The 15,023-nt window shown below is 38.8% G+C and overlaps 1 protein-coding gene across 1 annotated transcript; it reads right to left on the bottom strand.

Moving 5' to 3' along the window:
* Positions 1-15,023, bottom strand: tpo (thyroid peroxidase). Its single transcript, XM_068339272.1, has 12 exons — positions 14,896-15,023; positions 14,606-14,766; positions 13,276-13,405; positions 11,089-11,218; positions 10,056-10,235; positions 8,810-9,301; positions 5,463-5,721; positions 2,348-2,518; positions 1,342-1,579; positions 1,051-1,259; positions 766-939; positions 1-126 (listed from the first exon to the last, which is right to left on the bottom strand). Exons 1-12 carry the CDS (start codon positions 15,021-15,023, stop codon positions 113-115), a joined length of 2,286 nt encoding a protein of 761 aa, XP_068195373.1. The 3' UTR covers positions 1-112.

The raw sequence follows: 15,023 nt of genomic DNA, 5'->3' as shown, positions 1-15,023 counted from the left end.
TGTCTTATACATTTTAAAAAAGATCAGCAAAATTATTAAAGACATAAAGAAACAAAGTAAAGCTTGTGATATTTCCCTGAGCCTGAAGAAATCTCTCGATCTTCTCTTGAGCTTAGTGTTGATTCCCTATAAACAAACAAGATGATATTTTTAATGTCACACCTTTCACAAGACAAAGATAGTCGAGCTGCGCAGCTGAACCTCTCACCATCCTGAGAAATCAAAATCTCAATTGTGTGTTTAAAATTATTTTTCTTATAACAGTTGTAAGATAACGCTACGGTCCCTGAACTTTGGGTCATCATTCCAATCAGCCCTCATAGATCAATAATGCAACCAATCTTTTGGATGACAGCCAAAAATGTTTGTGAACGTATCAGGAAAAAAAAAAAAGAACAAACTCTTTTCAGTCAAAACAAAATATATCTCAACAATTTATTTGAGTCACCGGCAGGTTTAAACTCTAAAGGAATCATTTTTCCAGGTATAATTCTTGTTGGACTAAATTCCTTTCTCATGTAGTACCAGCAGGTAGCAGTAAAGCTCCAGTCAGATAGAACTCTACAATACTGACTACATATTCAAGAGTTCACATGTTCTGGATCATGAGTAAATCTTTCAAAGACAGATCTGTATGAATCTGCATGCAGCAGTGCATGCATTTAGGAATGTCAGCTTCCAGAAGGATCATCCTTTCATAACATCCCAGACTCCTCATTAAATAGTAACACAAATGTTGTAAGTATTACAAAAATATGTGCATACCTGCACATTGTGGGGGTTGATCACTCCATCGATTTCCTTCGCAGACTATTGTGGTGGCACCCTTTAACTTGAAACCATGGTAACAAGAATAGTGAGCGACCAGTTTGTCAGATGCAGAGGACAAAATAAAATCCCCATTCTTTATCGCTCTTGGAGTGCCACACTGTTCTAAATCTAGAATAAAGAGATAACGATTTTTCACATTAATGTTTAGTGAGACAGTAAAACTCAAGGGAACATGATTGTTCTAAAGTCCAGTACAACCCCTAAATGGTTCAAGCTCACCTCGACTGCGTTCCTCTCTCCAGGCTTCCAGATTAATGGACGGTGTCTGATCACAGGGGATGTAGCCAGAGGGGTGTTTGCTGAACCTGAAAGAATCCCGAGGGACTTCCTTTATGTCACTGTTGTCGCAGATGATCCGAGACACAGAAGCCTTTAAAAGTTCATCCTTCTGCTGCTGGGTGAAGACACCTTCAGCCTCCCACCAAAACCTAAAAGACACCACCGGATCACAAGCCTCGATTGTGATATTGATGGATAACTTTCATTAAAGTTCCGTCAACAATAACGCACCTATCACCATCGCGGAGCACTTTCATCTGCATTCCAATCAGACAAGCAAACAGGGGACCAGTTCGGGAGCCGGGCAAGAAGTTTTCAACAAGCCCTCCAAGCCACACATCAATATTATCAGGATGTTTGTATAGTTCCAGTATCTTCTCAGCAACTTGGCAATCCCTCACAGCATCTGTGAAATCATCCCTCGTCTTAATGGTCTTCAGGCCACAGAATGATCTCCAGTGGTTGTAACCTGAAAAGTCATTTTGCAATATGATTCACATCGTGTCGTCTTATCAAGAGTGAAATCTCCAAGATCAGTTCCACCGAGGCAAACCGCAGCAGGAGCACGGATCAAACAAACAAAAGATGCTCATTTGAAGACAAATCCATCTTCCTTTTGTTTTTATTTGAGAAAGATTTCAACAACATGTTTATGTAGTGCATCTGTAAATTTAATTTCCAATGTAAGATCCTTCTCAGTTGCCATAGGGACCAGTGCAAATAATGAAATTTTAATTTCTTTGTCTAAATCCATTTTGTCTTTGTTGCAGTTGGTTTCTAAAATACAAACTTTAAAGCACAACATCTAACATCTGAAACAATAGTGTAGTAAGTGCTAGTTAGCTTTAGCTTGGTAAGCAAAATGATCCAGCCTCCAATCAATTCACAGGAAAGCTTGATTACTGTGTATGTACTGCAGTTCTCAAGCTACGGTTTCAAGGTGTCTCCAAGTGTCTGACCAGTATTGCAAACTCAAAACCCGAGCAGAAGGATTCACTTGCTGAAACCTCAGGGCAGAGTTTTCACTGGGAAACAGCACAGGTGGAAAATGTGATTGCATAAAAACTGATTTATATGAGCAGTACTGGGAGAAAGAAAGTAGAATCATAAGGATAATATAAGACTGGTAGAAACAAACTCTGTAAAATACATATTGCAGTTTTGAAAACATATTAAATTATAGAATGTCAAGGCTTTGCGAGGCGGTGGATATGCTGCATTCCCGCGCTTCGCGTACCTGGGAGGCCATGATCCCGTCCTCTCTGAAGGTTCAGTGAAGCCAGGTCCACATGATGAGGTACGTTCAGGACAACCAGTCTCTCTGTCAGCTCATCTGTCAGCACCATGTCTGCACTAAGAGATGTCGCTGCAGTTCCAATTAAACCTCTGAGGACTGGTTCAATACCGCCTGGGCAAGGACAGAGTAGCAGGAATCATCAAAGAGCACAAGTCGAACTATCCCTGTAAAGAAATTGTTCTAATACTTTGAAATCCCTGTATTTCTGATATCATGATGCTCGATGTCAAAAACAAACCGTCACCAGGAAGCTTTTTTTTTCATTGCTCTCACTCACCAAAACATGAGTGAGAGCAGTTTTTTCTCAATGCTTTTGCTTTCTGTCTTGACTTCCAACACGTTTCCCTCCAAAACTAGGATTTGCTGCTACTCCCGAGCTTGAAGGCAGCCAAACAATTTAATTTCAGCAAACAGGCCGAGCTTTGGACTGTTGGGGATGAATGCGCTGCTCAACAAAACAACTCATGGTTGCATTAAAGTGATACGCTCCTGTTAGAGGTGAGACTGTTGAAAATGACTTTCTGTTTCACTGCAGCAAGGTGAAAACCCTCATGGGAGGCCAACGGGGTGCACGATGCGGGCTAATCCATTTTAATGTGAACTTTACGTGTGAACAATGTTATGAATAAAAAAATGGTGTTTCACCGAATGCCTTCAGACTCAAACCTGCCATGTGTACTCAAGTGATTTGCAGCTGGTGTGTGAGACCAACATTTCTGTCAAAGAAAGAGTGAACTCTATCAGTCGCAACACGAAAACCACCTGCTAATATGAGGTAGACCCACATTCGATGCCAAAGCCACCTTTACATGTCTGGGAATCAGCACCAGACCTCTGGGGACTTTCTTATGGTGTGTGGGAAGCAGATCTGTTGAGTCCTGTGTTGTGCCCGGTGGAAGGGGCATTTGAATAATACTGGCATCCATATAAATGACCCCAACCCTCGTCTTCAAATGCCCCTTGCTTTTTGACTTACCCCCGACGAGGGGCAGTGGTTTTATCAGGGGAAAAAGACACCTCTCGTTGTATCACCAGCATAGAAGTGACATTATAAGACACTTGTCACAGATATTTATGCAAACTGTTGTTATCATTATGGATTACTGGCAAATTTGACCTCATGTACAGGACAGAACAAAAGAATAGGTGAAAACTACATGCATAAAATACAAGTTTCGTTGTACGAAACTATGTGAGGTTCCTGTGGGTAAATCATGTGGATAGATATTTAATGTTTATAAGGTACATGTTACAGCAATCCAAAAACATTAATCAGATGTTCATATGAAATTCTTTTGCAAGGTTACATTGCATGTATGCACTTCTTTCACCAGTAAGGTAGCCATCTGTGATTCATACTGTGTTCCAATCTGAAAACACTTCATTTGGAGGGTTAGACAACCTCTACCGCTTCAACCTCTTAAGAAACAGAACAATTCCCCTCACTGGAAGGAAGGCTAGGGCGAAAGGGGGGGAACTGTATTGGGCTTTAGTAATAAGGAAGTACACTGACACATTTTTAACAGTAATTCAGTGTATCTGTGTTTTGGGATTTGGATCTTTATTGTGTGATTGAGTTTTGATGTGAGCAAGTGGCTGCAGTAATGAAGTGGCGGCTGTGCTGCGAAGCTGAGTCTACACTTTACTTCAACCCTCACCTTAAGTCCTGATCTTATGTCAGTTACCAGAATGGGATCAAGGAAACGTTTCTCAGGAGGGACGTTGGCCCCACAGAATGAGCAGTTCAGTCAAAGACCTCTGTCTGGAAAGCTTGACACTGGCTATGTGGAAGACCCGGATTTTGGGGGTGAGACGAGTCATTCAGCTGCACTAATCTCAAATTTTTCAAACTGTCTTACATAACGTGAAGTTATAGAATCACTATTGACACTGGCAGGGGAAACTAATATAGCTAAATGGGTCTAAAATGACCTTCCAACTATCTCCTCAATGTAAATCCTTGATCCTTTATGTTGTGATTTTTATGAATCTTTCAGAAGGATTCATGGAACAATAAAGGAAAACCAAGTAAAATCAAGTCTGATATTTGACGTATTATGTGAATTAATGTCAAGATAGGTATTTAAAATGATTGAACCAATGGACCAATGTCAGTAAGCCTTAAAGGGCACTAGTTTAGTTACTTATAAAACTTCATCAATCACTGAAATCTATTCATATGAATATCATCCATACTACAGGTATCAGGGTCATAAAATTCTGCTGGTCTATATCTGGTCATAATCTCAGATTTAAGGTCAGTTTCAGAAGATCCTCATGCTATACAGTAAAGCTACATCCGAGGAAGTGTTTTTTATGTAGTTATTAAAAAGATTTTATACTTTTGTACCATTTGCTAAATTTTACATTTGTTCTTGTTGTTTATATGTTCTTCTGATGCAGTCCCCGAAATCTGTGCAGAATAAGGGTCACAATAATGTCAACATAGGCCGATTAGCATTTACGTTTCCACACAGGGTTGTGTAACCAAATGTTAGCTGTTGTCCTTTTATGTTTCTCACGAAACAACATGTATATGATAAAATAATTAAAGAAGTAGTCATAAAAAAATAAATAAAATAAAATAAATGGACAATGAAGAATGAATCATAGAGTGCCACAGTTTGAGGAAAGTTGTTGTGTGGTCTGATGGAGCACCTTCATCACAGCATCTGCATTTGACAAATGAAGTACTGTAGTGCATTCTACACAATTACTTAATAAAATACTAAATAAGTAATGTATTATTAGCAAATGGAATGTGTTGGATGTGTAATGAGTCTCTTGGGTCTGTACTCTTTGTAAGTCATGTAGGAAACATGATGCACTGATGCAGGATTTCATGCTTCTATTTCATGCTGCCTTTATGGTGGACTAGCTTATACGGATCATTTGAATTTCCTGCACCTAATTATCACACTAACAAACAGACATCCAGTGCCGAGGCTGACCTAAATTATTATTTTTTTCATTCCTTCACTCGTTATGCCCTGTTTAGTGTGCTTGAAGGATATTTTATTAGTTCCAATCGACAGCTTCACAGGACTGTGCTGACCTTCTTTGACTATTCTCCAAGGACTGAAGAAAGTCTGGTGCAGTCTCAGGTGGGGGAAGCGTTCGTGTTCCTGGAAGCTGTCATTCAGCCTCCTGAGGATGGGGGAGATGGTAGCGTGGCCGAACCTGAACGCGGCGGTGGCGAACACGTTGGAGGCTGATGGGTCCGTCGTTGGATCGTATCCTCTGTACGGTCCGATGTAACGCTCGAAAGACTCCGGGCCGATAATCTTTGGGACGTAATCCCTCATTGTTATGATCTGGAAGTCAAAACGGAGAATCACAAACAAATTCTACAAGCATAAAATAAAATCTCAATTCTAAGGATTTTGCGCATTATTAGCAGCAATTGTGTTTAACCACATCCCCATAGGAGTTCCACTCTTTGTGTAACATCCCAAGCTGGAACGTTTGATGCCTCACATTTGTTCCCCTCACAGTTCACTGCAAACAATTCCATCTGTCCTGATCACTGTATGTGTTCACCACCTGGTCCTTACAACAAGTCACAAAAACATATGCAGTAATGGAGAAAGACACACACACACACACACACACACACACACACACACACACACACACACACACACACACACACACACACACACACACACACACACACACACACTGAGCTCATATTTTTAGTGCATAATGAAATACTGGAGCAGGATGAACTTCTTTTGGCTTATTTGAAAATCCTCCAATAGCATTTGGAATCAGTTAAAGGATGAAATGGTGGGATAAACATCAAGATACCAAGACTGCGTTCTGAATGTTTCAGACCTAAACTCATAGACTAATAAAATTAAGTAGAAACCTGCAAACAAAAATTAAAACATACGTAGTGTCATGTGATTATTATGTATTTATGACAGGCAGGCAGCATGCTGCATGAACTGAGGCTGAGCTTACGTCATGTCAGCCGTGACAAACAAACCCAGTTTAGACTCAGTCCTGGAGATAATCCCAGTCCCATTTGAGGAGCGATCACCAGACTGCACTCTGAATCTGTGGTTTCATAATTTGAAGTTTCAAAAATGTTCATCCACACAGGAATGGAATTATATGAGTACACTCAGACACTGTTGTCACACTAGGACTCACTCGCACTAGCACATAAAGGACTTTCATTATCAGCTTCTTTTGGCTATTTTTTTGAGTCACGAAGAAGCATTACGCTCTTTACCAACTGCATTAACACAACAACCATAGTTGCTTCTCAGATTAACATTTTACTTTAAAAAGGTCATAAAAACTTCAGTAATTACATCTAATAAAGGCTAAAATAGTTTTTTTGCTCATCATCCTTGTTGTTATATTAATGAGTGTGTTTATGACAATGTGTGATTTTCCCTCTGATCATGTCAATAATCATTTCAATATTCACAGAAAAATTTACCGATTACAGAAAGATTATCAATATGCCAATCAGGGGAGATCATGACAATTTTTTGAAGCCATAAGGACGACTCCCAAACTGTCTGTAAAAGTTTAACCGTAAAAACTCTGTTCTGATCAGCTTTAATTGTTCGATTTAGCATCAATAACTCTACTAATGCAAAATGTAGTAATACTTTCAGTGATGGGATTATCTGAAAGTGTAATCTATCAATTTTATCGTAAAAATTCCATTAATAAGTCTAAACTTTCATATAATGTCCATCATAAAAAAAAAATAGCCCAAAAACCAGGAAAAAAAATTCCAGACGCACCTCTTTATCCAGATTCACACAAAAAATCAGGATCTTTCCATCTCCCCAACACACACATACGCACGCACGCACGCACGCACACACACACACACACAGTAATATTACATGTCAGAGCATTTGCATGTAGATTACATGCCGCTCTGCTGCTGGCCTTGACCTCTGTCTGCTGAGTCAAAGGAGAAAGCTGACAGATGAAAATTGAGAGTTTTAGCCCAAGAAAAAAATAAATCAATGGTGTTGCAGTCTGCTGGTTTGCAGGCTGGTCAGACTATTTGATGCCTGACATTTTTCTTCCATTTTAAACATGATGTGCAGTACTGTACACGTTACACGTATGTGAATCTCTACCTGCCTTTTGAACTCACTTCTAGAAATACATGAATATTAGGTAGATCTACTGAGTTTAATTTGGGCGGGGCTTCTTCATGTGTTTTTTTCTTACCTTTTTCTTACCTTGGATTATAACAATTATAACAAGAGGGCTTTGAACACCTTATATTGTGCATTAATGAATATATCACTTTTTACAATGCTGAATTTTAATATCATAAACCAGGACATTTTTGTCTTGCTCTGAACAAAAAGGATTTATTCCAGATCCCTTCACCATATATGTAGTTTCTATTTATTATCTTATTCTTAATGTAGGTTATAAACAGCTGACATTTCCTTCACCATTTAGAATGCAACCAGTCTACATAATGGAACATTCTGTCATCAATACCAATAATTTTTTCTTCCCTTTAACCTATTGCTAACAACAGGCTGACAGCTGCAAAATAATCATTATTAGAAACAAACCTGACTTTCTACAAAAACAGAGAATATTGAGAGGAGCTGTGCAAATGCCTTCCGTACAGATCTACTCTGCTCTACAAATTGGGATTTGTTAAAATGCTTTATCTTGTATTTTAATGGAGTGTCTGGAAATAACTGAAGTCTCCTTTTTTAGATAGCGCAATTTATTCCGAATAGATCAAGGTTAGGCTTTCTGAAGACAAATGATATGTTTAAACGCAGTACAGCACTTACACAATTGCAGAAAGGAGCCGTGATGCTGTTCAATCACTGAAATCAATCGCTAACTCTAACTCTAACCGTAACAGTCAGCTATGGGAATTCAACAGATGTTGGAACAATAACACAACACAACACAATCACAGCAGCATGAAATGATTGTAAATATTTTGTTGGCAAAAGCAAAAACTGAGATAAAACACAGAAAAACTACTAAAATTCCACCCTTAAAAAAAAAAAAAAGCGAAATGCAACAGGTTTATCCTCCTGATATCAGCTAATGATGAAAATCCACACACTCATAAATTGTAGATTCATTTGCCTCCCCTCAGGCTTCATTTGTGTTCCTGAATAGTAACTTTAAGTCTGTGCAACACGCTGGTGTTTATTTTTATCGTGCAGCTGCGTCTCCTTCACCAACAGCATCTACTGTAGAGTAAGAGCAACATAACAGTGCTTCAGTCCAGACAGGGTAGTCTGTTGTTTTGGTGGTGCTTAATCCGGGAAATCAGTCCTTAATCATAATCACATGTTTACTACCAGCCATTAAATGGATTAATCATGTTTTTTTTTTAAATTTTAGAATAGTGAAATGTTTTTTTGCTTCCACATTACATACCTGGTGCAGTGCTCCGATGATCTTGCGAGTTTCTTGGTATATAGTCTCTGGGCTCCAGTGACCATTAATGCCTTTCAGTGCCTCTGCAATCCGATTGTGTTCCCTGAGCCACAGCGTATGCAAGGAGGTCAGGGGCAGACCCTCATTGACCCGACTGTCTCCAGCGCTGAAACACTCCACTATCTCCCCCTGCAGATCCTGGTGGCAGGCTGAGGGCAGGGAGGCAACGAACGGTAGGTACGCTCTTCCTGTGGGATCTTTCAAATGGGCATGTATGGCGAGTTTCCCATTAAGGCCCGATAGGTCACGAAGGAAGCTCTCCAGCTTGGGAGTGTGGCCATATACAACAGAAGCATCCATGAATGATGTGATGGCGTTCATCTGCTGTCTCTGCAGAGCTTGTCCAATATCAGTCCCATAATTGACAAAGCAGGCTGGTACGGAGCGATAAAAAGGCATGCAGGCTTGTGCTCCAGAGATAATGGGATCTGTCTGTCGAGAGGACAAATTAATTTATCGCTAGTAACATAGCAATCTCACAAAGATTCTAATATGTCAAATGTATTAATTTTTGCAATTGTTGAATTTTCAAAGTATATTTTGACATTTTGCGAATTTTTTTGCCTCGCAGCAGCCGAGATAGCAACGCCGGACACGTTGGCTGTTAGCTGAGCTTGAAATAAACATTGAAGAGCTAGCCTGTCTCTGTCTAAAGGTTAAAGAATTCACTGGTCAGCATGTGTGAAAGTTCTTCAACAAATTCTATTTGGTTGAAAATGTACATTTGTGGGGAGGCTTTCAGCAGCAGCAGCCTATAGGGAGGCAGGAAGTCCAGGAAGGCAGTCTTTATTCTAACCCAGTCAAAACACTGGTTTCAATTTTGTAATGAATGGACAGATATAAGCATCATGCTCTAATCCAGCTTTGTCAACCCCTTGAGTACCTAATCTGGATGCCCCTTGTTGGCATCTGTAGCTGATGGGCAAAGCGTTTCAACACCAAATATATTCTGACACACACTTGCCATGAAATGTGCTGTAACTATTTATGAATTCACGTGGTAATCATTGTGAAATTAGGTTTCAGAAAGTATTGATGATTTTTTTAAAAACTTTTATTTATACTGTGAGCTCTAATGTCTTTGGTGAAAGTCATGTTTTGACAGGAACTATTCCTTTAAAACACAGGAATATTGCAGTTTATTGCATGTGAGAAAGTACACAAATTATACTGTTTTTCAATTTACCTCAATGGGAAAACATGGATGTATATTTTCACATGTAGTCAAGCAGTCTGCAGCAGAGCTCTGAGGGGTGAAAGTTATATCGTGGTCGATGTACTGGCCCCACTCCACCAACAGCTGTGAATAGACGTCATCTTCCCCTTTAGCGGAGCTCCTGAGTATTTTCTGGCTGACTTCCCGTGGCTGTTAACAAAGTAAGTTTTGTTATGGGATGTAAATGAATATTACCTTTTTAAAATGCACAGATGCACGTCCCCCCAGTCATCTCTGCGGCGACTCGTCATTTATCAGCGAGTGTGTTCATTGTTTCGTCATTAACTGTAATGAACACATCATCTGGGAAAAGCCTTTCAGGTTCAAGTCAGGGGTTTGGATGGATGGCTGCCTCGCTTGTGTGATCCATTTCATTCATTTGTTCATTAGGTTTTGTTATAAAGAGAAAAAAAAACCGGCTGAATGGGGCTATGATGACTTCCGCTAAGCATCCTTTTTTTCATATTATAAATAGCAAAAAAATGAGTTATGAAACACAAAATCCACTAGTTTTCATTTGAAGCTTTCGGTCGTAACAAACGGCAGAGAACCAAATATTATTAATTACCTAAAACATTTAAGTTTATTTCCATTATGGAGGTAAACTTCAGTCTGATGAATATTTAATCAGCTCTTCCGCTAAAGGGACCCTGTAGTGAGCGCATACATTGATTTAAAATCAGTGCAGATATCAGCAGTGTCATTTGCTGATTGAAAGAAGTCATCTTTATTCCATATGAAATGGAAAACAACTTCTTTTATCCATGGAAATACTGTGTTCTAAAGCAAAAAAAAAGAATACTGCAACAGTAATCATGAAACTGTAGTCATCTCACGCACTGTTGTACCATTCCTAAATTGCTGTGGACTTTATCTACTGTATAACAGGTTAGGAAAATAAATGGAAAGCTATATCCACTTGCGTTTGCAGGGTGAACGTGCTTCATTTCTAATTTCTCCACCCGGACTTTTATGTCCTTCAGACCAGGATTTTGTAGATTACCGAGGGAAGTTGGAATCCATTATGGAACCGTCCTCGGTTCCAACCCTTGGGTTCTCTCTCCCCGTCTTCATATTCAGCTGGAAGCCATCTGACCAAGGGGGTGTTGGCTGCTCCCCAGAGAGGATTTTGCCTGACAAAAAGAATCATGACGTGTGTCCAGAAATACTGCAATGCGGTACTACATGCTATGGCACACTATTTGTTTTCCTCCAAAGGGTCAACATCTTGAACAGAGTGAACTAGCTGAGCTTTACTAAATATTTTCTCACGTTTGTTATCATTATCGAGTGTTTATCCATGAACATGTTTATTAGTTGTTGTGTGAGGGAAGCCAACTTCCCCTAGGCCCTAGGGTATAGACACTGAGATTATTCTAGCCAATAATGGGTGCTGCAGAAGAACAGCTATTGACTGAGATACAAGTAGAGAAGAAGAAACTCTCCTCCAGTCATTTACCATTGCACTTACTGTATATAAGAGGTTAGTTACGTAAAATAACATCAAAATGAAAGCAGCGAAACCCCCCAAAAAATGTGTTGTTCAGTTCATACATTATTTTTCATTATTATTAGCTGTAGCCTACCTAAGCAATAATGCAAATTGAAGCCTATGGTTTGATTATGTCATTACATTATTACAGAGCATATAATGGCAGTAGCTAATGCAGTCTGTAGCCCCCAGACTAAATCAGAACTGCATATTGAGTTACAGAGGGCTGCTGACCTCACATCTTTTTTCATTTGTAAACTTATCTTTGACCCCGGCTGACATCGACTTGAGACTTGACATTATTAATGATAATTCACGTTGCTTACGTCTGCTATGAACACTTCTTAGAATATATTTCATGTATCATATTAGCAAATAGTCATTATAAAAAACACTCAAAAGTACTTTCATACAAGTTATTATCCAGACTACTGTAATAAAAACACTTTATAATTGTGGCAAAGACAAACATTGTCTCTGCTGTAAATTGCTCTATACTTGCCAACCTTAGGTCTGGGAATACAATCATGTTGTTCATTCATTCATTTATTTTTCGTACCTCTTCCTCAGCTTGTGTGGGTCACGGGGGTTGCTGGAGCGTATCCCAGCAGCCTTAGAGGCGTGACACCAGGACACTCTCCAGACATTGCAGATACTTATGTTGTTTTAAATGTTATTTTTAAATTATTATTTCTTATCTGCCTATTATTTCTAGCCAACATACTCTAAGACTTCTTTCCAAACTAAATTATCTTGCTGCACGAACAGAAAATTTCACCAGATTTAAGTAATTCTCCCCTCTAGTTCACGCTTTATTTTAGTCTTTTTAGCGAATCATGTTTCATACATTACAGAATAATGCAAGCAAGCAGCAAGGTGGAGAAATCAAATTTGTGGCAAATAGAGAATGTGAAAAATGGGTCAGAAATGATTGCATTTCTTATATTTTCAGGAAGAGTTCAGATTTAACCATGCCAGTCGCATCAAATGACTTAACACCATAGAAGTTATCTGTCTGCAAGGTGAATTTTTTTGCCAAGACGTCTTAAAATGAGGAGACTATAAAGAAAAAGAAAAAAAAAAGAAATTCAATAATAATATTTTTAAACAGGATGATTAATTTTATGTTTCCAGAGAAAGGATTTGCACTTTGGAAGGTAAGAATTTATGATGCTGAAGGTGGAAAGTCCTGCACTTTGACTACATCTTTGAACTGTGCAGGTACTTATTCATGACTACTTTTTAAATATACTTTAATAATGTTGTAAGGTGCTATAATATAAATGTAATTCCTTGGAGACAGGGCTGGGTGAATAACAGCAGGAATGATTTAACCTCATAAATGCTAAATTGTAAGCGCAATCATTCGTTAAAATACCTCTCTCTCCATTTGTATGTAAATTACACATCACATGTACTGAGTTGTTGTCTTTGTGTCACCGCGATGAGAATTAATCACCACACAATCTCATTTCCACTTCAGAGCCCTCTTACAATTTTCCCTTCTGCACATATATGAACAAATAGTTACTGCTCTCTCTTTGTGTTCGTTTGTTGCTTGTTGATTTTTTGCTCGTGTCAGAAAAATGGGTCTCCATGCCTGCATTACTAATTCTAATAATGCATAAAATATATTCTATATCTTAACAATTAGGTCCTCTCTAAGACATGCTGGATCATCAGAGGTCACTTAGCCACCTGTTATTGCAGTAGCCAGATATGGAGCGGTACATGTTGTGATGATCATGCTGACAGACGGCTGGATGTGTTGCAGGAAGGCATTGAGACAGCTCTGCAATCAGCTCCACATCCTCCCACGACAGCAGTTCTAGCACAGTAACACAGTAAAGGGAATACAAAAGAAGTGAAATGACATTTAGTCCTGCCGTCTTTCCAGGGCGGTCTTGAATCACCAGGCCATTTTGCATAAAAATGAGTCTGAAAGTTGTCAGTAGCATCTCTTACTTTCTAATTTCCGATGGGGTTTTATCACTAGGAACAGAATAAATTGCCTCTGGATGTAATTGGATAGACTCACGAGTGATGAAACTTGTAATGCAGGGCTGGGATAGTTGATACAGTACGTAATTAAAGTTAAAGTTAAATTAAAGTAAGAATGTTAGAAGCCATTCAATTACAGTTTAGCAAAGCTAGCTGTCCACTACTGATATTAATACAGATGGCACCCTGACTACTGGGTGATTTGTGATGTCATCAACATTACTAACTCCACACCGCACCAAAAAAGTATTTGTTTTATCAACAGGTTCCTCAAAAGTGTGAATAAGGTCAAAGCAAAAATATAAGCTTCAATGATTGAACTTTATTTTGAAAACAAAATTACAATTTAAATGTGAATTGTGAGTAAAATTAAACTAATATTAATTAAATTAACATAAAGTGCAAAAAACACTCAAGTCTTTGCTAAGTTGCTAATAGTAAACTAACTACTACTACTACTACTACTACTACTACTACTACTACTATTACTACTATCAGCCAAACATGCTGCAATGCAATGATGTCATTCCATTATGAGAGTTGGGACATATTTTTGAATTATTTTCATATATGAGTGGAGATTTGGGCATTGGTTTCCTTACATCCATCCATCTACCCAATTCCACTCAGCTTTCCTGAATTCAGAGACGACTTCCAACAAAAATTCATAAATCCAAACATAAGTCATGTGATATTGTTAAAGCCTACTTACTACAGGTCTGCTATATGTTAACAGTGTGGCTAACAGGTTGTCTATCAAACTATAGATTTCTTGTGACATTTATGGATCCACCCTTAAACTACATCAGTTAACCCAGGATGGAGAACAGACTATGAAGAACATGTTCCTCCTACATTCTTATTTATGGTAAAAGTATTCCAAAGGCGGATTAACTATATTGTCAGTGGGCCAATTAGTAAATCTGGTTGTGTCAAATTTGTTTTGACTACATGGTGTCCTACTGCCTCATGAGCTTATTATGTTCGAGGTGAGTTTGTCTGGATGTAATGAATAAAATTATTCTACCTGGAGCCGTGACACTTCTTTTATGTCTCTGTCTGGCTTTGTTTTTTAGGACTTGCAGAGTTGTCTGAAAAACCTCTGCAGCTCTGGAGACCTCCAGGGTTTCAGGCTCTGTTTGGCGAAGGAATGCAAACACATGCGTGGGGGGCGATGGCGTGTTTTGTCTGGGCACAGAAATTGACAGACAAAATGAAAGTTTTCACTCTCTTCTGTCCCTTCATGGACCGGAATTTATTTATTTTTTAGTTAAAAAAAGAGCCAGACAATTTGATGACTCATGAATATTTAATTACCGTTGTCTGGAGAGCAGTAAGGCTTCATCTACAATTTGGAGGCTTTCCTGATACGAAGATATGAGCCGCTCTCTGAGCAATGAGGCTGAAAAATACACAGGATCATACAATAATAGCATGAATATCAT

This window comes from Antennarius striatus, chromosome 17, assembly GCF_040054535.1.
Source record: "Antennarius striatus isolate MH-2024 chromosome 17, ASM4005453v1, whole genome shotgun sequence".
NCBI classification, from domain to species: Eukaryota; Metazoa; Chordata; class Actinopteri; order Lophiiformes; family Antennariidae; genus Antennarius; species Antennarius striatus.
The sequence above is the reverse complement of the archived record's forward strand: the minus strand, read 5'-3'. Positions and strand labels throughout refer to the sequence as shown.